Genomic DNA, 23,115 nt, shown 5'->3' on the forward strand with positions numbered 1-23,115 from the left:
GTAAGCACATTGTGTGGGCCAGATCCGGACCATACCAATTTTGCTATGTGGGGTATATTACTGTAGACATGACCCAAGGTGTTCTTGTCATGGGTAGGAATGGCCACATGCTGGTGATGTTTTGGGTGTACAGTCCATAAGCTGCACTTATTAAAGTCACCAGTGACGATAAAAACAGCGTCTAAATGAGTTGTCTCTAATGCGCTGATGACATCATGGAGTTTGCAGAGCACTACTGCGGAGCTAGCTTGTGGCTCAATGTAAACAATAGCCAAAAACACAGCTGAGAATTCCCGTGGCAGATAGTAGGGGCGGGATTTTAGGAATATAAACTCTACGTCTGGTGAACTTTTAGCCTAGCATGGAGCAGTATGGACCAAAAGGAATGTTTTTAGCACCATGTTGAATCTATGCTCCTCAAACAGTCCAACAAGATACAACCTAGGTGTGCCTAATAAACTGTCTGCTGAGGGTATTTTTATTTATGGTTCTTTTACAGTTTTTAATGTTTGCACATTATCTCTCCTTTTAATTGATTCAAGAAAGAACAAACATACACATATCAGATACACCATTATGACCACTGACAGGTGAAGTGAATAACATTGGATTATTTCTTCATTACAGCATCTGTTAGTGGGTTGGATATATTAGGGAGCAAGTGAACATTTTGTCAAGCCTAAGATTTGAGCTTGTTTGACAAGGACCAAATTATGATAGTTTGACGACTGGGTCAGAGCATCTCCAAAACTGAAGCTCTTGTGGGGTGTTCCCAGTCTCCATTGGTCATTATCTGCAATGCATTGTCTCATAATTACCATTTAACAATATACACCTGAGGCTAAAGTCCCACACACCAACACAAATCCTGATCCTAATGAGGACACATTAGTAGTAAGCATTTAGGTATGAACACAAAGCTGAAAACACAGAGCAAAAATGAAAACCAGCACAAAGAGACATTTTAAACCAATCATCACAGTGATTCTACTGTAGCAATATGAACAGATAGAAATGGACGCCACAGTCTGACTGCTCATCAGTTTGTTACCTGTTGAAGTTCAGGGTTTGACTGCTGGGCTGGGGTCGGAATTCATTCAGCTTTAACATCACTCTTGGTTCTGGACTAGCATAGCGTTAGCAAACTATCTGTGCAAAAGCTTGCAAACAGCTGAAATTGTGTTAGCAGCATAATGCAGTTGTTTCTGTTTTGGATGCAGTTTTCCCTTTAATATCTCACTTGTGTCCTTTTGCGCAATAAAAATAAAAGTAATGTCCATATCCCAGGTGTAGACCATATTTCCTTCCTCTGGCACTCAAACTGAAATCACACTGAAAGTCCAAGTGGTACCGATCAGTGGGATCGATAGGCAGGCTGCCGAACAATTACAAGGAATTGAACTACTCTTCAAGAACCGAATACACTGAATACAAACAGATGATAAAAAAATTTTCTAAAAGTTATATTCTTACATATACACTCACAGGCCATTTTATAAGGTACACCTGTTCAACTACTTGTTAATGCAAACATCTGATCAGCCAATCATTTTTAAACAACTCTAGGCATTTAGGCATGTAGACATGGTCAAGATGACCTGCTGAAGTTCAAAGCAAGTATCAGAATGGGGTAGAAAAGTGATTTAAATTACGTTAAACATGACATGGTTGTTTATCTGAGTATTTCAAAAACTGCTAATCTACTGAGCTTTCCCACTCAACCATCTCTATGGTTAGCCAAAAGGGTTTCCAACACTGTCCAGGAAAAAAAGTTATAAACTAATGAAATGGCTGGTGAGTGTATATGTGTATTTCTTATATATAGTCACTAAGCCTTTAGATACAAAAATATAACAGAATACATAATCAAATTCAAATATGTAACAAATCTGTGTCAGTAAATCATCAACATAATGTTAAAAGGCACCACCAACAAATATGCCCTACAGAACTGCAGAAAGATGCTTACAAGTTTTCAAATGTTTTACACTTTTAAAAGTTTTCTTTATATTTATTGTGTTGTATTCTTTTGACCTTTAACCCTCTGACTCAACGAGTCCAGAATAATAGAATGATAAATCTGCAAGATAATGATGATTTGAAGAATAACAAACAGTCTGTAAGCTTACAGCCATACCACCCTGAGCAAGCCCAACTGGTGAATCTAAATTGTCCATAGGTGTGAATGTGAGTGGTTGTTTCTATGTGTTAGCACTGCATCTGGCTGGTGACCTGTCCGGGGTGTACCCTGTAGTAGCACACCCCGCGGCCCTGATGAGCATAAGCAGAAGAGAATGGATGGATGGATAAACAGTCTGTAGTGGCTTGGCAAGGATCCTCCTGTGAACCAGTCAATCAAGCCATCTACTTAAAGATGCAGAATACTGTCAATTCCTAAAATTGTTGAAAGCAACTAAATATTATTAGTTTTGGGGATTTTTGGCACATCAAGAGTGTGGACCAAACACATTACAATTAGTTGGAAATTACATATTTTAAGACACAAACTAACTGACTGAATCAGAAAATAATGTGCTTATTATCTATTACTTAAAATGTTAGTGGCAGTCCTAAAAATGCACAGTCTTTCATATTTATTCCACTTTGTGCTGCAATTCTAAACATTATGTTGCCTTTTTAATAATTGTGAATTATTTTATTAGTGATGATGGCAAGCTTGAAATTCTCTTTAGGGTCTTAGAGGAGTTTAGGTTGTTCTGAAGTATGTTTTCCTGTGGGTTCAACACTGGGGAGAGAGAGTTTGAGGAAACACTAGGCTGCCTGACGGAACTCCAATCAGTGATTGAACCTGAAAATGGGGAATTTGGCAATGACTCCAAAGATAAAGACAAACTAGGGTTTTCAATTCCCTTAGATGACAGCTCATCCTCACTGCCTTTGCGATCCCTGGAATAATTCCTAATATCCCGGCGGAACGATTTCTCTGTGTTTGCTTCCTTCTTACACAGAATAATGTAGCACTTTGTGAAGAATTGACAAAACAAGATGCCGTAGGCTGAGATGAGGATAACGACCATCTCCACTGCTGGAATGTACTTGTCTGTGACATTGACATAGACCGGGCCAAACATGATCCAGGAAATGAAGTAAATGAGCATTGCAAAAGTGATGAACTTTGCATCATTGTAACTGTCAGGCAACTTTCGTCCTTTATAGGCAACACCAAAGCAGATGAGAGCCAAAAGGCCAATATAGGCTAACATGGCTCCAAACGCAGGAATTAATTTCTCATTACAAAATATCAGTTTCATGTTGTCCTTTGTGATCTCTGAGTCAGTGGATGGAGGACTGAGTACAAGCCACGTTGTAACAATAACCACTTGACCTGCCATGCAGACTGCAATAATAAGGTAAGGCTTGTAGAGCTTCTTCAGCACATTTTGAGTGTCCGGGTCAAACTCAAAGGCTAAGACGATCTTAAAGGACTTGACCATGATGCAGGAGACACACAAGGTAAAACTCAAGCCAAACACCACCTGCCGTGCTTGACACTGATAGCTATTGGGTGGACCACCAAATAATATAACACTAGTAAATGTGATCATAAGGGAGAGGAGGAGAAGGATGCTGATTGGGCCTACAGATGAGCGCACAACAGGGGTATTCCAGTGTGCAAGGAAGATGATCCCAACAACAATGGTAAGCACTGCTCCTAAAGAAGTAAAAGACAGCAGCACAATAAGATATACATCACCCCATTTCAGGAAATCTATTTTTCTTGGCAAACACTTTGAACTGCCTTTTAGGGAGTAATAGTTTTTTTCACAAGGATTACACTTCTCTGAATCTGAAAAGAAAGAACACAAGATCATTAGAATATTTAAGTTGGATTCAAATTCCTTGAACTGTCAATGCAATAGACTGCAATATAAGCATTTTAAAACACTTATTTTGGCTTTTATGTAATTTTACAGTTAACTGATACAAATGGAGTTTACTTTTTTTTAATAATACATACCAGTGGTATTGGAAAAGTAGTTCTCAGCACAGGGTTCACACTGATAGCAGCAATGAGGCTGACCTGAAACTGAAGTCTTACTGTAGCCAGGCTGACAGCTGTCTGTGCACTTGGAAGTCACGTTTCCCTGAGAGAAGAAAGAATCATGATTACACAAGTTTTTAGATGCTAACTGCCTCTTAAACAAAATAAGAACCAAAAAAAGTAGGAAGGAAAGAAAGAAAGAAAGAAACTGAGGAGCTATACGAGGATACACAGTCATTCAGTTTTTTTTTAGAAAAACTCCTTAATATGAGTATTGGCACTGATAAATGCATGACAAATAAAACAAACCTACGTTCTTGCTGATCAAATACTTAGGTTAGCATGTTAGTATGCCATTATTAGTACAACTAAGTATGATCAGATTGGCTTTAATTTCAAGGGTAACCACCCATTCACAAAATCATTAGAGAGCCAAATTATTACCTTTGACAGTGCAAGATCAAAAGTCAAGAGCTCACCAAAGTTAATAGTATAACCCAAAGTCTGTATCAAATGCCATGGTAATCAAAAGAGACTTCTTTAAATATGAAATATCAATTTCTGCATTCCATTAGAGTAATCTTTAGTGAATCACCAGAATTGGTGAGAGTAATCTTTTGCACACCTTAAATATTTTCTTTTAAATATCAATTCAACATGGCTGATGGATGACCCACCAATTGGTCAATATGATAATCCTGCCAACATTGACTATAGATAATGTGAATATTTAAAAAATAAAAACAATGAATGGATGTTATACTTACAATGTAAATGTAGACAGCATCTCTTGCTTCCTGTGAGATGAAAGTCAGGCTACTTTGCAATATACTGTAATGAGCTACAATGTCATGCACGTCTAGAGACTCTGAAGTCTGATTCCATAGGATGATATCGTATTCAGCATTGAGGTCACCATGGGGATCAAATGAATAGTTTTTCCCATCCATATGGAACTTTGCCTTCCGCAAGGCTCCTCGTAACTGAAATTGCAGTGTGTGTGAAAATATTGATTAAAAATAATGTACCTAAAGTGGACAGGACAAAACTTCATACACACAGATTAGGTACAACATTATGACCAGAGACATATCTTCATTATAGGACCTATTAGTGGGTGGGATATATTAGGGAGCATGTGAACATTTTGTCCTCAAAGTTGATGTATTAAAAGCAGGAAAAATTGGCTAGCGCAAGGAAGATGACTGGATCAGAAAATCCCCAAAACGTCAGCTCTTGTTGGTTTTTCCTGGTCTGCAGTAGTCAGTATCTATTAAAAGTAGTCCAACAATAGAAACAGCGACAGGCTCATGAGTGACCAATGCTCACTGATACACATGGGGAGTGAAGGCTGGTAGAACAACTATATATTCCCCATTTCTCCTGCGTGCGATCTTTTTTTTCTTGAAGCTCCAGCTTGAGAATTCTGTGGAGGGAGCTTTAGGCTTCTTGGGGTCTCTGTGCAATATCTTTGCCGTTCCTAGGACTGCATTTCTCTGGACAGAGATCTCTGATGTTGTTCCTGCAATCTGCCAAAGCCACTCACCCAGTGTGGAGGTCACTGGCCCAGGTGAGAAGGAGCTATATCTCCTAAAGCTTCGTTGATGTTATTGCTGTAGATCAAGTGGTGTGGATCAGTGAACTGATGTCTCGTTCACTCCTGGCATAAAGCTTGATCTTATCCATGTAGAAGAGTTGGCTGTTGACTACTCCATTCCATAGTCGGAATCCATAGCCAGTCGTTTTAATGATCTCACTGAGGGGGTTCAGGCCCATGCAGAAGAGCAGTGGAGACAGAGGATCTCCATTGTAAACCCAACACTTGATGACAACTTGTGCTACTGGCTTGAAGTTGGTCAAAGACAGGGAAGGTCAGAATCTTCCCTGTCTTTGTTTTAGTATATATATATATATATATATGTATATATATATATATATATATATATATATATATATATATATATATATATATATATATATATATATATATATATATATATATATATATATATATATATATATATATATATATAGAGTGAGAGAGTGTGTGTGTGTGTGTGTGTGTGTGTGTGTGTGTGTGTGTGTGTGTGTGTGCCGCGCATTTACCTCCAACGGGGATAAGCGTTTTGTCTTGCAGTCTCTGTCAGTGCAGAGGTCTTCAACAGCCTGAGCTATTGCTTTAACCGCCAATTCTATACTGAACACAGCAGATGGATATATCATAGTCTTTAACTCCTCTGATGAAGTCAATCCATGCAGCTTTAAAAATGTAGACAAGAATGGGTTGTTCTTGTGGTGGTTGGGATTTTCATCAAGGTCATCGAGATATCGCTCTAACTTGGTTGTGTTTCCAGATTTAAAAGTGACCCCAATGATTGTTCCTATGTCACTCAAGGTATGTTTTTTTGTATTCAGTATTTCAGGTGATTGCGACCAAATATCACTGGCCAACCAAACTCTCCTTGTTCCTTGAGGATCATTGAGAAGTTTTTGAAAAATATACATCATATGGTCTGGTTTAGCGAAGGACACAATGACACTGACATTTTCATTATCTATGATGGTTTTGACTGTAGACTCAATGCTCTTTCCCAGCGAATAATCATTTAAATCATCTGGAAGAACAGAGGTGAAGGCGAAGCAGATGCCTTTTTGGTTTGTATAGTACCAGAGCCGCTCAGTTATATAGCGACCATATTCACCATCGGTTGTCAGCACACCGACCCAAGTCCATCCATTATTATCAAGAATCTCAGAGATGGCACGAGCTTGGTGATCATCTTGTGGTACAGTCCTCATAAAGCTTGGAAAACGGGTTTTATCACTTAGAAGGCCAGAGGTTGCACCATAACTTATCTGTGGAAATTATCACAAAACATTGTTTGGACAAGTGAAACATGCTATTCATATTCTGCCTGCATTCATTCTTTTACATTGCAAGGCTATTTATAGTTATGTTTTACAATAAGTTTGAAAAAACTAAGCACTGTATTATCACAGCTTGTTAGCTGAGTACATAAACATTTTTGCTTAAGTGCTTAAGTGATAAAGCATTACTGTTACATGGCCATTATAAGACAAAGTGTAGAGCCCCCCCCCCCCGGTTTTCAGTTATTGATGCGAAGCTAGAACTTCTGCTGTTATCTCCAAATTGAATGGAAAGGTATATCAGGTCATTTCATCTATTCTCTGAATAATAGCTGCTGCTGTTTGAATAATACACTTTACATTCAGTGATAAATACTACTACTACTACTACTACTACTAACAATAATAATAATAATAATAATAATAATCGTCATCATCATCATCATCATAATAGACCCAAAGAGTCAGTCATACCTCGGGTATATATTCCAGGTTGAGTAGCCTTGTAACTGCTATGGCTATCTCTGAGTAGTAACCACCAATGACAGCAAGGACAGGGGAAGACTGCTGTGCACTAGTGTTACCTGCAAAAATGTATTCAGTGACACAATTACTTGGATTTACATTAACTTATATTAAGATAGTAGGATTACAAACAATTACATTTACATTTAACTAAACTGTGGGCAAAACGTGCTCTTTATTTAGGTGTAAATTTGACTAAGTGTAACTTTCAGCATGTAAGTAATAATACTTTTATGAAACAACAATTAAGAAAAAGGAATTAATCAAACTGACTAGCCATAAAATTCTCATATTTTTCACTTTTTTCCCCCTCAGAGTACTCACAGTTTCCCTTCATAAAGGATGGGATTTTTCTCAGGGCAGTAGTAACGTCACCACAGGAGTCAAGTATAAGATATCCCAAGGTGAGGTTCCCCAACTCTTGCTTCTGATTTATCTCCTCCAGCGCCTGCACCATTATCAGAGACTGGACCAGGTTGGCCGTGCTAAACCTGTATGAAACAATCAGATATGTTATATACAAATATACCCTAATTTAACACACACTTTGACACTCATTGCTAAAGAGTAACAGCACCTGTCACATATCTGGTTTTCACTGCCATCATAATTCACAGTGACATTAACACTTTCGTGTATCGGGAACAATCCTCCAATAATGATGTCGCCTTCTGCTGTGGCCTGTTCGAAGGATTTGGTACCATGGTGTGATAAAACTACAAAATAGATGCAGAAGCTGAAAGATTGTTTTATCTTCCTCCAGCTGTCCATCTTGTTAGTAGAAATTTTCTTCAATGAATCTCCAAAAACGTGCTCTGAAAAATCATTTGTGTGTATCCCTTCAGTGTGTTTGCAGAAGACAGAGCTGTGGATAAACCTCTTTAACTTGAAATACTGCTTATCCTTTTTGTTTTGTTTTTTTTGGCTTTTTATGGTCACATGGGGTTTGATGTCACTTCAAGACATGGAATGTGACAATGTTATCGCTCCTTTCCAGGTAATTATTCTGATAAGTTTCACAGTGGTTAGATTAAAAAAAAAAAAAAGATATGAAGTATTTGGACAGGTGTTGTATTGACATGACTCATATCCACTGTATATAAAGATAATTTGGCTTACAGTTCAGTAAACCAATCTGTTGACCGTGCTTTTATATAATACTGACATACTATCCTACTATACTTGGCAAGACAATGCTAGGTATTTCCCCAAAAGGCTTAAGAATAATTCTATAGATGCTAAAGTAAGAAAAAGAAGTAAGAGGGCTCTGGTGCCAAATTCTTAACTTATGTCTTATCTGTAACATTTGTTTGTGACTTTGACTGTGATCTTTAACCAGGTTAAACAAGATTTGTTGTACACACCTCTGCACTGCATGCATTTCCTGGTCTCTTTTGGCTGCTTTTCTGATTTTCTTGCCTCAACAAAACCCCAAATTGTTCTGTTACAAAAGAACACAAGCAGAATATGTAAAAAATATCATCATATTAATACAAGTGAAAATTTGCTACTATCATAATAAGGCTAATACAAGTGAAGTATCTATTTAACCTTAATATAGATTTATATGCTTTTGATACTAAACATCTAGAGCTACACTAACGATTACGTCCAAGCACAGAAAGTATCTAAGTTCGTTTGACCTTAATTTATAGATTTATATGCTTTTTGATACTCCACTACATCTAATACTTTTACTTAACTACATTCACATCAAGGCTGTTGTTAGCAGTCGCTTTGAGGATTTAAAAATGTTTGTGGCAGCCCTTACATCTAATACTTTTACTAAACATGCTGTCCATCCATTTTCTTCCACGCTGTCCATCCATTTTCTTCCACGTACACAATTCAGGGCTACTTGAGCCGGAGCCAATCCCAGCTGCCACGGGAGAAGAGGTTGGGTGAAACCTGTACAGGCTGCCGATCTGTTGGAGAGCTAACAAAGATAGGCAGACAACTGTTCATGCTCAGATTCACACCTATGGACAATTTAGAATCAACCTAACCAGCCTATGCATGTTTGGACTGTGAGAGGAAGCATGAGTACCCAGAGACGACTCAAGTACAGATTCCACAAAGAAAGTCCCCGGCCTGGATTTTAACCATGGACTTTTCTGCTGTGAGCCAATGGTGCTAACCATCATGCTGCCCCATTAAAATGAGTAATCATTAATAATGGGTAGTAATCCCTCAGCAATAATACATCATATAATCTGGCACTACCAAGTGCCAAAAAATGTGTTGTATAATTTAATTTCTGGTTATTTGTTGCTAAACTTAAAAAAAATTTTGCAATGTCACTAAATGAATATCCACACAAACTCTTAAATAGGTACACCTCGATATTGCCAGGTTGGACTCACTTTTGCTTTCAGAACTACTTTAATTCTTTATGGCACAGATCCAACAACATGCTGGAAACATTCCTCACAGATTGAAATGATAGCATCACACAGTTGCTGCAGCTTTGTTTGTAAAATATCATGATGTGAATTTCCTGTTCCACTTCAGATTGAAATCTCTTGACCTTGGATGCCATTTGAGTACAAAACACTCTTTGTTAAGTACAGTGAACCAGTCTGACAAAATTTAAGGCTTCTGATATGGTGCTTTATCCTACTGAAAGTAGTCACCAGAAGATGATCATAAATTAATGGACATGGTCAGGTATAATACTCAAGTAGTCTGTGGTTTTAAATGATCCTCAATTGATACCAAAGGGCCCAAAGTGTGCAAGAGAAAATATCATCTACACATTATAATACCAGCAGCAGCCGGATGGAGCTGTTCTTTCATGTTGTTCGCACCAAATTGTGATCCTACCACTTGCATGTTACAGTAGAAATAGAGACTCATCAGACCAGGCAACATTTTCCCAATCTTCATCAGTTTTGGTGAGCCTGTGTGAATTGTAACCTCAGTTTTCTCCTCCTAGCTGACAGCTGACAGCGAAAGCTTATTTGTTCAGGAATGTGTTGAAAGAGATGCTGAGCCATTTGAGTTAGTGTCACCTTTTGAGTGGAAAGCAGTCTTTCATTCTCTAAGATAACTTCTGCTCACGGGATATTTTCTCTGTTCTTTTTAGAGATAATGGTTCAAGGAGCAACCTTATGCTACTGTCACACACATGAAAGAGGAAGTTAAACAGAAGTATCAAGTTATCAGTAACATTCTTCCATCTATCCAGTGCACTGAATGTCAGTTTCACTACATGTCTCTTTATTGATTCTGACAATATAACAATTACAAGTTTTTTTCTGATAAATAAATACAAGTACAAAGTACAAAATGGAAGAAGGAAAGTCAGATTTATTATTTTTATTACATATGATTTTACTGTTAAAAGGCACTGCTTTACTTATTTAAATCACCATGTCAACATGAAAACTGGAACATGGAGCATCTGACTGAAGCTGTGTCACAAAAGTCATCTGATGTAAAAAATATGCCAAATCAAGCACGTGGAGCTAATTGCTGTGGTGACCGTGGTGACCGCTTGTGAATAAATGAGGAGTGGAAAGTATCTTCTTCTTTATAAGATGCCACAGTCCTGTTGTTCTCTGCTTTTGTAACCCGTCGAATATCAAACTTGAGCATTATTCTCTTGTGAATAACTTTGTATTAGCAGCATAGACTGTATAAAAGAGATAAGCATGCAGTCTGTAGAGAAATATGATGTGTATGATGTGAGTTTGAAGAAGTAGTTGTTGTTTGTGGCCTGGGCACAGTTTCAATTCTAGTGGGAAAAACCTGAAGTAGAGCTTTACATACATTATAATTACAATTGCAAAAGTGACTTACAGTAAAATATCCCGCGGACACACTGAGGTGTCATGTTCAAAGCAAAATAGTTATTTCAAACAGTGCAGCACATGTTTGCATAATACTAACAATCAAAATACTCAAATTAAAAGTGAAACAGAATTATAACAGGCTGTCAATTTAAATCCGTTTACTTGTCGTAATGTTGGAGTTGTGCTACGTTTTACACAGACTAAGTAGCCATGCTGTGTATTTCAATCAGCAATATTGTTCACAAACTAATGTTAATAACCATTCATACAAACCAACTCACTCTATGTACTTCCCAGTTTTTGAGGCTATTATCACTTTCTTTGTGCCATTGCTTTCCCACATTTTGTTACAATAGCATTCACACAAGTGTAAGGCCTTAAATGGAGTCATGTCAGTTGAAAGTCTGCACAGGGTGGATTTTCCAGTCTCCTACCTGCTTCTCTGCAGGTTTTGAAGGAGTGACAGGACTCTGCGACACCTGCGGATCCTGCGCATACTCAGATCATTAAAAGAAGGGAGGGGAGCAGCAGATTTTGTCATTCTTCAGATATTTAAAATAGCAGGAAGTGTTGTCCACATAAAATAAAAAAAGATAAGACTTGACAGTAAGACGGAAGTACAGCTTTTACAGACATACCTACAGCAGGTACTTATTGGCAAGACTGTCAGCTTTTGATTGATAGGGAGTCTCAGGGGACACAGTGCCACTACTCTCAAGCACAAGGACCCAGTGTGGCAGTGTTCTTACTTATGCAAGTTTTGTCAGCTTTAGATTAGAGTGTATTATGTAGTTATGCCAATGATACAATCCAATACAATAAAGATTAACCTTACAGGAATGACATGTTAGTTTGTGACAGATTATCAAGAAAAAGAAACAAAAACCAAATTTTTGTACTCCCGGCAGAGGTGTCTTCTGTACTAATTTAAACTTTGCCAATTTAAACCTCATTACCTATGCATGCGGTTTTCTGAATCACGGTTCAAAAACTAATGTTACCATTAGTCAATACAAAAAGACGTAGTATATATACTTCCCAGTTTTAGGGGTGTTTTCACTTTCTCTGTGCCATTGCTTTCTCACATTACTGTCATGTTTCACCAGTTCAGATATTTTCAAAAATGTAGTCCCTCCAGATATTTATGCAAGTGTAAGGCATGCATGTGGTTTGAAAGTCTGCAGTAAGCGGATCTTCCTGTCTTCTACTTCTTCCCTGCAGAGTTTGAAGGAATGACAGGACCCGAGCGCGAGACAGCCTCTGCTGCGTCTGCGCATACTCAGTTCATTAAAAGAGGGCAGAGACAGGAGGAGGAGGCAAAGTTTTACCAGACTTCAGTTATTTAAAGTAGAAGGAATTTTTGTTCACACAAAATAAAAAAAACAAAAAACCATAGACATACCGGTAAGGCTACTCAGCACAAACCTATGCGGATAATCTGGAAACCACGCCTACACCCTGTCTGAACAAGTAAATCAAGTTGTTTAGCGGATGTTGACGTAGCTTCGTGACTTGGAGTAGGTAAGCAAAGTTTTGTTTACCTTATTAGCACTAGCTAACTGTTTTTTCTTTAACTATTCTAACTATTGCTTAATTTCGGTGTAACCATTGCTTCGGTTAACCAGTTTACACTACGCGTTTGTTTAATTTTGAGCTTGGGTATTTTATTTAAGTTTAACAACAGCCTCTTTGTGTGAGTTCAGTCAAACTGTCAAACAGCTGTTTCAGAGACACTTGTTTCACCTTGTGTTACTGGTAGAAATGTCTCAAAGACTAAACAACGTTGTCCCGCTTATGTACTGTGAATGTTGTTGCTCGTAAGGTTTTTTTTTGTGTGCTAGCGTTGGGTAAAGTTATTATCTCGTGGCCTATATTGCAGTTTTGATCCACGTGACTCAGCGTGGCGCATCTGTTTCAGTGAAGGTGGGCTTGATGGTGGATCGCTAGAGATGAATGCTAGTTAACATGGAGCTAAGTGGCTAAATGACACATCATTGCTTCACACGACAAAAAAAGCCACAGACCTTATCAGGTTTCTGCACGCCTTTCAGAAAGCAGACTGCAGTACACTACAGGAAGCTGTAAAGTGTTAATCAAGCAGAGGGGAACGCACATGTACTTAGTTTCTCAGTCTAAAAAGTCACATAGTACGAACAAGTAATTGTATAAAATACAAACTACCTAACAATAGTTGATAGATTCAACAGTATCTAATATGAACAAGCTACAGAGACGACCCTGCTGGATATACAAACCTAATTAAAAGTCACGCATTTACTACACTACACTCTTACTACTTTTACTTCTGTTATAAGATCTCTGTAGTGCTTTTCTCAAAGTTATAACTAGCAGCTGCCACTGCACGCACAGACAGCAAAAACTGATTATCGCAACACGGTTCAAGTGTCCTAATCTGGGATATCCTCTGATTTAATCTAGAGCTGCAAGATTTGAAACTTGCTTTTGAAATGCTGAAAGTTGCAGACTTGTGATGAAACACTACGGCCTCTTTGTTTGCTGTTGGTCACTGAAAATTCTGATAATCAATTACAGACTTAAGTCAAATAGCAAGTAATGTAGTGGTTAGCTCTGTTGCCTCATAGCAAGGTTCTTACTGGGTACTACCGCTTCCACCCACAGTCCAAACACATGCCTGTTAGTTTAGTGCAGGGGTCCCCAATCCCAGTCCACGAGGGCCGGTGTCCCTGCAGGTTTTAGATGTGTCCTTGATCCATCACAGCTGATTTAAATGGATAAATTACCTTCTCATCATGTCTTGAAGTTCTCCAGAGGCCTGGTAATGAACTAATCATGTGATTCAGGTGTGTCTACCCAGGGTGAGATCTAAAACCTGCAGGGACACCGGCCCTCGTGGACTGGGATTGGGGACCCCTGGTTTAGTGCTTCTGAGCTGGCTCTTGGCATGAATGTGAGCATAAATGGCTGTCTGTCTCACCTGTCTGACAGACCTGTACCAAGCCTCTTGCTCTGTGACAGCTGGGATAGGCTTAAGTACTACTGAAACCTTGAATTGGATGAGCAGAAGAAAATGGCTAGATTAATAGCAAACATTTGCTTGTTTCAGCTTTTCCAGCATATAGTCCTCCTTTGACCCAGGCTGGGTAATTCTAAGACTTCTACATCAAATACCATTTATGCAATCTATATGAGTCCTGCTGTACTGTCAAGAGGAATCTTTTGTGGGGGTTGGGCTAAGAGAGAACATTAACTTTCGATCGTGGCTCAAGAGTTGGGAGTTCGCCTTGTAATCGGAAGGTTGCAGGTTCGAGCCCCGGCTCGGACAGTCTCGGTCGTTGTGTCCTTGGGCAAGACACTTCACCCGTTGCCTACTGGTGGTGGTCAGAGGGCCCGGTGGCGCCAGTGTCCGGCAGCCTCGCCTCTGTCAGTGCGCCCCAGGGTGGCTGTGGCTACAACGTAGCTTGCCATCACCAGTGTGTGAATGTGTGCGTGAATGGGTGAATGACTGGATATGTAAAGCGCTTTGGGGTCTTTAGGGACTAGAAAAGCGCTATACAAATACAGGCCATTTACCATTTTTACCATTTCATTTCAAAATGACGGGGAATTTGCAGCTTCCACATTTCATGGCCCCAAGGGAGGCTAAGTGATCCTTTCTTGCTAATATTATGACTCTTTTGCTTAAAAAAAATTAGTTTCCTCAATTTTAGAGTCTTATCTTTGCCTTATTAGATTTCTGGAATGTACAGTATTTTTACCACTTCCAAAACAAAAGTGGACAGCAGGACTTAAACCTATGGCCATACTTCAGGAAGCAGAGAGCATTTCTTCTTTTACCCTGTTGATTTTATTATATTTATATATATGTATATGTTAAAAGTTCATGAAACTGAGCATCTCCTGTCTTTATCAATTCATTTTAAATGGTACTGAAATTGATTTGAAATCGTTTTTTAGCACACAACCAACAAGAGAGGTGGTCCTCTGATTTAAATCAAACAGAATCTAGGGAAGCCAGAGAGGGGAAGGGTCATCTCTGAAGATAGAATTAAAATTGAAAATATTCTTCAGCATATCTGTGTCCACAGCTTGACTTAGATAACCTAGGATCCAAATTTAATGGGTCCTAGTTATAGCCAGTTCAATAAGTCGAGGCAGATTCTTCAAAATTAGGAAGTCCATCAGGATAACCCATGATCTTGATGTCTCTCTTAAGGGGAGACTTCCTTAAACAGAATCCCACAAGCCTTCCTCAGTCAGCTGAGATTATGCAGAGACTCCCTTGACCATACCATGAAGAGCTGGGTGATATGGCCTAAAATCCATATTTCGGTATAATTTGAAGCATGTCCGGTATCCGGTATATTGCGATATATTCTTTTCTTCTGTATACCGTATTTTCCACATTATAAGGCGCACTTAAAATCCTTTAATTTTCTCAAAAATCGACAGTGTCAAAAATCTGTCAAAAAATGTTTTAGAACGACTTTGGTAAGCTACCAAGCTGCACCGCTTGATGGTGCAAACGTACAGCTCTGCTATCACTTCCAACATAAATGAAGACAGAAAACTAAACAGCAGTGACTTTTTTAGGGTTACTGAAGTTGGGCTAGCTGGTATATAATGATGTGCTATGTGATCCTTAGTGACACAGCTATGTTAGCATAACATAAACACAGTGAAGCTGGAGGATGAATGCTAACTTTTTTTCCACTTGATAAAAGTTACTGGAGGGTTCCTGATAGTTAGGGACAAATGCATTCGCATGGCAGGATGCTGTAAATGGACGAAACTTCAGTCAATACCGAGGCTAGTCATTAATATACTGCAACATCATGGGAATAGAGCAGCTGCGATAGAATTCAACATTAATGAATCAATGGTACGGAAGTGGAGGAAGCGCAGTGTTTGGCTTTCCTCATATTCCAAAACATGCTTTGTCTCTTCGCTATTATTGTTGCCCGGCATAATTTGCAGATGATATTGCCTGCAGCCGCTGCGATGCTTTCGACCAAAACAGGCGGAGCTTGATGACACCATCAACATGTGCTATCGCGGTACAGCAGTATAGTCAAAATCTCTATCTTTGTCCAAATTCATATCGTTTCTACCGTATACCGCTTATACCGCCCACCCCTAGAGTCCTGTTTGGCAGTTCAGAAACCAAATCCCACAGCCTCAGAGTCCTCGCTTATACAATACTCAATAATAGACTTCAGGGGTTGTCAGTTTGCCAATGCTCAGGGTCCTCAAAAGCTGGTATGTCCAGCAGTACTGTCTGGCCCTCCTCCAGCTCCTCTCCTGACAGCACTAAGTATGACTCCACTTTCACAGTTCTGAGTAAAATCCTGTCTGCCTCACTCAGCCCACTGTCCTTTCATCCACAATCATTGTTAGTGCCATGGGTGACAAGACTTAACAACCCAGCTTTGTGTGACTATTAGGTGTGTAGAATGAATTTTAATGTTTTTTTTAAAAGTTAGACTCTGAGAAGTTATTGGTGTTTCAGTGTTCAGATGTGTTTCCTCCATTTAACCATTCAAGAAATAAATAAGTTTTACCAGAGATCCACACAAAAATGGAAATGGTAGAATTACATTAATCACATTTTTTTTGTGATCTAAAAAGACCTGATGTCCACTACTAAAAAGTAAATGCAGTCATTAAAAATAATTAAATGAATAAATTATGATTATTTATTTATTTTACTGTAACATGTTTCTTCCCTCAACTTGGGCTAGTTGGAGGAAATTTCACCCTGGAACTTGTGACAGGTGCTCCTCACAACATTTTCAAGACTTAAAACCTGATTTGGAAAAATATATAATTATCAATAATAGCAGTAATTGGTGATTGATTGTTGCAATTTCAAAGAAAATGTTGCATCCCTTATTCAAAGGTTTGCTAATCGGTGAAATCATGGTTCAGAAGTCGGCACTCAGGGACCATTGGTTTGAGATTTGTTTGTGATCACACAGTTTAAAGCCTTAATGGTGGTACTCTTGCAAGTCATCAGTAGCTGAGTTAACACGTCTTCCACTTCTGTGACTATGGGAGGGCTAATTGTAATCGTGCAGTGCTGTTATTCTCTGCAGAGAGACAGCTGGTCCACTCCAGTAATGAAATCACTGTGGTGGGAGCCAGAGTCCCACCTGGCTGCAAACCGTAGTGATGGCTTCAAGAATCACACTGACTGCTTCAACTCCACACAGAGCACCGTCCTAAAAGGACTCGAATTTGGAGGAGTGCCAGATGTCCTGCTGATCAACTTCATTGTCTTTGTGGTTTGTTTCTGCCCCTTTCTGATCTACTTCTGATGAAGGGAGACATGATTACAAATACTTTAAAACTCAGTTCTCTGTCTTGTGAATACATTCTTTCCTTTTAATGTTTTAAAAGCAACAGTAAATTCTTCCAATAGAGCAATTTAAGACATAATAGTGATAAATGGTCAGTTGTATTGCTATCCACAGTTTCTGCTGATCGTCTTCACGATTATCAGGAAGCGGTTCTGGGACTACGGACGTTTAGCTTTGGTTGCAGACGATGACGGGTCAGTTAAGTTTGAGCATAATCTAAGCAGAAGGACATGTGGTGCACATACTGCCCAGAATCTAGACTTTGAAATTGTAAACTGAATCTTCTGGTTGCATTAGTCTTTGACACAGCCACTTTGTATATCAGGTTCACTGGCTCATCACGCCGCCGCTATGGACGTATGTCATCCACTGGGTCCAACAGGGAGGAACCAGATTATGACACGGTATGTAAAAGAATGTCACTAAAAATGAGAATAAAGCATAAAACAGTGGTTGTACTGATAAAGATAAATGGTATCGTTAAGTTAAACTGACTTCAGTTAATACTCGATGTAGTAATGATCGAAAAACAGATTTTTTTTGTTTGTGGGTTTTTTTGTTTTGTGTTTTTTAAACACTACCTTCTTTTGAAAATGCATGAAACCCACTAAAACATAAACAAACCATCAAATTAGGACGTGTGTTTGGGATATGAAGTGAGCTCAAGTTCCTCACCTAAACTGGTTCACAGGCTTCACTTAATACATTTGACCGCATATACCTAATACCATTGTAGGCAGACAGTTTTAATCGACTGGAATGTTGGTTGTTCAAAGATATCAATATAATCCGCTTTGGTAACACTTATGCCCTTTTTGATTCAGTGACCATGACTTGCAATTGTATGAAGTCGGTTTTTGAAAGGCCACGAAGGGCTTTACGCAGGTCTTCTTTGGGTATTTTAGAGCAATAACAGATCTCTCTTTTTGTTCAGGGAATGTGCTCTTGGCTGTGGTATATCTTCACAATAGAGTGAGTGTTTCTTTTTTTCTGCTTTAATCATTGTTTCACTCCAAAAACCTACTTTTATCGTCCTTTCTAAAATGAGGCAGAATGTGTGAGGTGTGATTCTGTATTTGTATGCTTATGTCGCAGTGATGAAAAGATAAAAGCCAAGTGTGGCATGGATGCTATTCACTACCTGTCATACGAGCGACATTTGATTTACCTGCTGCTGATCCTCACCGTCTTGTCCATCGGTGTCATACTGCCTGTCAACATGACTGGAGGCCTTCTGAGTGAGTTTCAAATTAAACCCTCCACACTTGTATTTCAAGAAAAAAAATCAGCTTAATGGCTGAAGTTAAAAAAATGTACTGATTAAAGGTCAGGCGTGAGTCAAGCAACAAGAACTCAGGAGCTGAGCTGTCCACTTCATAATCAGTGATTTGTACCCACAGACCATAAAGCATGTTTTTTAAGGGGCATTTCTTTAAAAGTTGTTCTGTGTTCTGTGATATGTGTCTATTAATATTTTTGATAATTTAAAAAAAGGTTTTATTTCTTTCAGATATTGACAAACAAAAGTTTGGAGAGACAACTATTGGAAATCTGAAAAAGGGGTAACTGCTTTATAAAAGTATGACGTTTGAACAAACTCGGATACCGGAAGATGGTATTTTCTTGTCTTTATTATCTACTTTGAATAACTGTCTTTCTGGTATTGTCTTGTAGAAACAACCTGTTATGGCTACACACAGTATTTGCAGTTATCTACCTGATCCTGACAGCTTTGCTGCTGCGACGTCACGTGTCACAAATGAAGGGCATGCGCAGAGAGATAGTGAGTGTCAGAGCACTGGAGTAGACAAGAGTACTCAGACTAGACTGGATGGTATTTAACGTAGATATTTAATAATATATGGCTGGGATGTTAGTTTCCTATTATCCTTTTACATCCCTATATCCTTTTACATTGGATTGTATTTGTCTGTGAGAAGTGTTTAGTTGTTCCCCTTCTGACTTTCTCTTCCTAGGCCAGAAACACCTTGTTTGTGTGTTCCCTTCCTAAAGACGCAACAGAAGAAGATGTAAAGACCCATTTTGTGTGAGTAAACAGAATTGTATAATAAAGATTATAAAGAAATTCTGGTTTTGTTCACATTTTGTCTCAAGCGTGGAAACAAGTAATTATAACCAACTGTGTTTGTTTATAGAGAGGCATACCCTTCCTGTCAAGTGTGTGCTGTCACCTTGGCGTATAATGTGACCAAGCTCATGTACCTTGATAAGGAAAGGTAAGAAAATCATGTGTGTATTTTATACTCTATCAGTAAGTTCAAATGTGTGACTGTTTCACATTTGTTTTTTTAACCTCAAAATGTTCTCAAACACTATCTTGTAGAGCATATTCAACTTTTATACTTGTACTATATGTACAAAAGTAGCGGACCGCCTACACATTACAGCTACAAGAGCTGCTCAGCCGTGGCAACCCATGTCATGAAGCTCATGGTGCACAGATTTTGTTTGATGTTAATTTCAGAGAAAGTTCGGATCTCTGCAGTTACTGAGTCAGCAGAGCATTGGTGACTTTTATGCAAATTCAAGCATTAGGAGGTGTGACTTTTTTTTTTAATGTACATATAGCTGTTAAGTAGTGTCAGTCACTTCTGTGTTTTTTGTTGGTTTTTGAGTTTGTCTTTTTTGTTGTTGTTCTTTTTTTCACCTCAGGATACGTGCTGGGAAAAACCTGTGCTACTATGAGCGCGTCCTACAGAAAAAAGGAGAACGTGTGTTCATCAGCCCCCGTATGTGTGGCTACTTATGTTGCTGCGCCAGCTGTGTGAAGGTGAGCCAGGCCAGATGATCAGAGTTCTGCACTATTTTAAGTTCAATATTATGTATATAGCACCAGCTCACAATTACAGTTGTGTAGTAAAGTAGGAAGTTAGTGGACATTTGGGTCTTTATCTCTTTAAGACATAGTAGTTCAACTAGTTAATTTGTGTCATGAATAAATAAAGCTGGGTATCATCTGCATTGCAATGAAAATGTATGCATTATTTTTTAAATAATATTTTAATCATTTGCCCAAGGGAAACATATAATGTAAATAGTATTGGTCCCAGCACAGAACCCTGTGGAACTCCGTGAGTGACTTTGATGTCTGAAGAAGACTCGCCGTTTCATGCACAACTTGGATTACCTAGCTATCAGATAGATATGATTCAAATCACTGCAGGATAGCATCTTAAATACCTCTGGCAGGTTCTAATCTCTGTAGTAAAATATTATAGTTAACTGTATTCAACTCTTCACTGAAGTCTCGCTGGAACTGTACAGAAATGAATCCACAGTCAGTGGATGCAAGAAGACCATGTGCAACCTTCACTGAGACTGTTTCTGTACTGTTATGAGTTCTCAGTCCTAACTGAAACTGTTCAAATAAACATTTGTTTGCAAGTGATCAGTTATCTGTTTTACAGCTGCTCTTTTAAGAATTCCTGAGATAAAAGGAAGATTAGAAATCTATAATTAGCCAAGTCAACTGGATCAAGTGACTACTTTTTAAGTGAAGATTTAATTACTGCCACCCTAAAAGCCTGTGGTATGTAATCTCTTAATAAAGATAGGTGAATCATATTTAAAAATGAATCATTAATTAATGGTGAAACTACTTTTGAGCAGTCTTGTAAGAATGTGGTCTAAAAGGGACCTTAATGGTTTAGAGGAAGCATTTATTCAAGTTAACTCAGATCAATGAGAGAGAAAGTCATAGTAAATATCAGCAGTTATTCGAGTTGCTATCCTTAATGATTATTTTTTTAATTCTAATGGTTAAAGGAATGTTTGGCTCAACAGAGCTCTGACTGTCAGTCTAACCACTCATTGGCCATCTGTCTGGTTGCAACAGATGTTTGCCACTCCCACAAGCACTTGATGACCCACTGTCATCAAGTGCTTGTTCATAGAAGGTTGTCTTATTGTTGGGGTTTTCTGTGTTTTTGTTTGTTTGGTATGTTTTGATTTAAGTGAGTGCAACTCCATATCCTCTCTAATTTATGAGTTATTTGCTTTATGGTGCTTGTTTGTGAGTTATACCAGACAGTCAAGTATCTTTGATTTGTTGCTTTTTTAGAAGAGCTACAGTTTCCAGGGTTGTTTACAGTGAGGCTTTAACACTATTAACAAGATAATCAACCTTTGTAGGAGTAGAGTTTAGATGGTCTACATTGTGTTTGCACATAATGTTGAAGAAATAATGGAGGAAACACTTGCTTAAATCTAGTTACAGCGCTTCCAGAAATGTATTATCTGCTGCTCTGTATTCCAGTATCGTAAAATTAAATGTTATTAGAAAATGATAAGACAAAAGAGGGTTGTTTTTTTTTTTAAGGGAATATGTTTAAATGTTCAGTTTCAATGCTATGCAGAACAAGATCCATAAAGCGTTTAAAGCAGTTGGTGAGCTTTTAGCTTTATCTTTGAAATATAATTAAAGATCTTGGCTGCAGAGTGCTAAATCTGAAAATGAAATTGATTCAGAAAACGTGTACCATGTATTTAAAATAATATTTCCTGTGTTTGTGTCTTCTCAGGTTGATGCCATAGAGCATTACCGTGCTAAAGAACGGTTACTGCTGGAAGAGGTTAGACAAGAGGCAGAAATGGTACCACAGTACCCCCTAGGGATTGCTTTTGTCACCTTACAGACTGAGGCCATGGCCAAATTGTGAGTATTAGTGTAACCTTTTTAGGTACAAATAGTCATAAGTGTTAACCCTAACCTTAACTCTGCCCTGTGTCAGATTATTTCCAAATTCACAAATTTACAAAAAATATACATAATTACATACATATTTTAATAGCCTAGGGTTAGTGTTACAGTTGGGGTTGTCACTGACGATGACTTAAGTGTTCTTACTATCTGTACTGTCATTACTTGCTGTACAGTATGTACTACTTTTGTATGTAATGTGTCCAACTGCATTGTAACTCATTTGGTGATTGACTGCTGTTTCCATTATTTTTATTTTTGTAAGAGCAACGTGCTTTGACAGTGTTACCAACATTGGCATGCCAAGTGTGTCAGTGTTTTTCTGTAAGCAGCAATATTCTGTGTGGTTTATCCTCTTCCCCGATGATGACCATGATCTTTTAATTTCGTTGTCATCAGATTTCTTATTCTGTTGACGTTTAGTGGGAAAATGCTTCGTGGCAGTTTTTCTGAACGCTAATGCAAATGTTAATCGGTAAAAGTTATCATTTACTTGCTGCAGAATTCTGAAAGACTTCAATGCAGTCAAGTGTGGTACCACGAGCAGCTGTTGTGGAGCGCAGCGCCAACCGTCATCCAAAAGCCAAAGTCTGAAAGTGAACAAGTGGCGGGTCGGGTTTGCACCATATACAAGGAATGTTTACTGGTAAGATCTGAAACACTAACCTTTCACACTGTATGCTCCCCATGTACTCCATGGACTTTTACTCATAAACTAATTTATATATGTAGATGGACTAAGTGGCAACAATAACAAAATAATAATACAAAAATACATTGACACTGGCCAAATTGTTAGTAAACATTAGTATTTGTGGAATGTAACTTGTAATGCAAGTTCTCTGGTTTATTATCTTTCACTCCAAA

General features: G+C 38.4%; 2 protein-coding genes across 4 annotated transcripts in view; one reads left to right on the plus strand and one right to left on the minus strand.

Moving 5' to 3' along the window:
- The window catches only part of LOC116309547 (G-protein coupled receptor family C group 6 member A-like), a 27,390-nt gene continuing 4,275 nt past the window's right edge, over positions 1-23,115 (minus strand). Inside the window, exons 2-8 of the mRNA XM_039598802.1 lie at positions 8,761-8,837; positions 7,721-7,887; positions 7,346-7,455; positions 6,110-6,859; positions 4,771-4,986; positions 3,980-4,106; positions 1-3,808 (exon numbers count right to left, since the gene is read on the minus strand). Of these exons, the coding sequence (XP_039454736.1) occupies positions 2,652-3,808; positions 3,980-4,106; positions 4,771-4,986; positions 6,110-6,859; positions 7,346-7,455; positions 7,721-7,887; positions 8,761-8,777 (2,544 nt within the window). The 5' untranslated portion in view covers positions 8,778-8,837 and the 3' untranslated portion in view covers positions 1-2,651. The remainder of the gene's footprint in view (positions 3,809-3,979; positions 4,107-4,770; positions 4,987-6,109; positions 6,860-7,345; positions 7,456-7,720; positions 7,888-8,760; positions 8,838-23,115) is intronic.
- tmem63a (transmembrane protein 63A) overlaps positions 12,464-23,115 on the plus strand; it is a 17,677-nt gene continuing 7,025 nt past the window's right edge. Inside the window, exons 1-13 of one of the 3 annotated variants that reach the window (XM_039598804.1) lie at positions 12,464-12,711; positions 17,247-17,453; positions 17,643-17,722; positions 17,854-17,932; positions 18,463-18,500; positions 18,624-18,766; positions 19,039-19,090; positions 19,203-19,311; positions 19,505-19,575; positions 19,685-19,765; positions 20,202-20,319; positions 22,070-22,203; positions 22,751-22,894. In XM_039598804.1, the coding sequence (XP_039454738.1) occupies positions 17,289-17,453; positions 17,643-17,722; positions 17,854-17,932; positions 18,463-18,500; positions 18,624-18,766; positions 19,039-19,090; positions 19,203-19,311; positions 19,505-19,575; positions 19,685-19,765; positions 20,202-20,319; positions 22,070-22,203; positions 22,751-22,894 (1,214 nt within the window). In that variant the 5' untranslated portion in view covers positions 12,464-12,711; positions 17,247-17,288. The remainder of the gene's footprint in view (positions 12,712-17,246; positions 17,454-17,642; positions 17,723-17,853; positions 17,933-18,462; positions 18,501-18,623; positions 18,767-19,038; positions 19,091-19,202; positions 19,312-19,504; positions 19,576-19,684; positions 19,766-20,201; positions 20,320-22,069; positions 22,204-22,750; positions 22,895-23,115) is intronic. The other 2 variants (XM_031726174.2, XM_039598803.1) reach the window with 2 other exon arrangements.

This window comes from Oreochromis aureus, linkage group 15 (genome assembly GCF_013358895.1).
Source record: "Oreochromis aureus strain Israel breed Guangdong linkage group 15, ZZ_aureus, whole genome shotgun sequence".
NCBI classification, from domain to species: domain Eukaryota; kingdom Metazoa; phylum Chordata; class Actinopteri; order Cichliformes; family Cichlidae; genus Oreochromis; species Oreochromis aureus.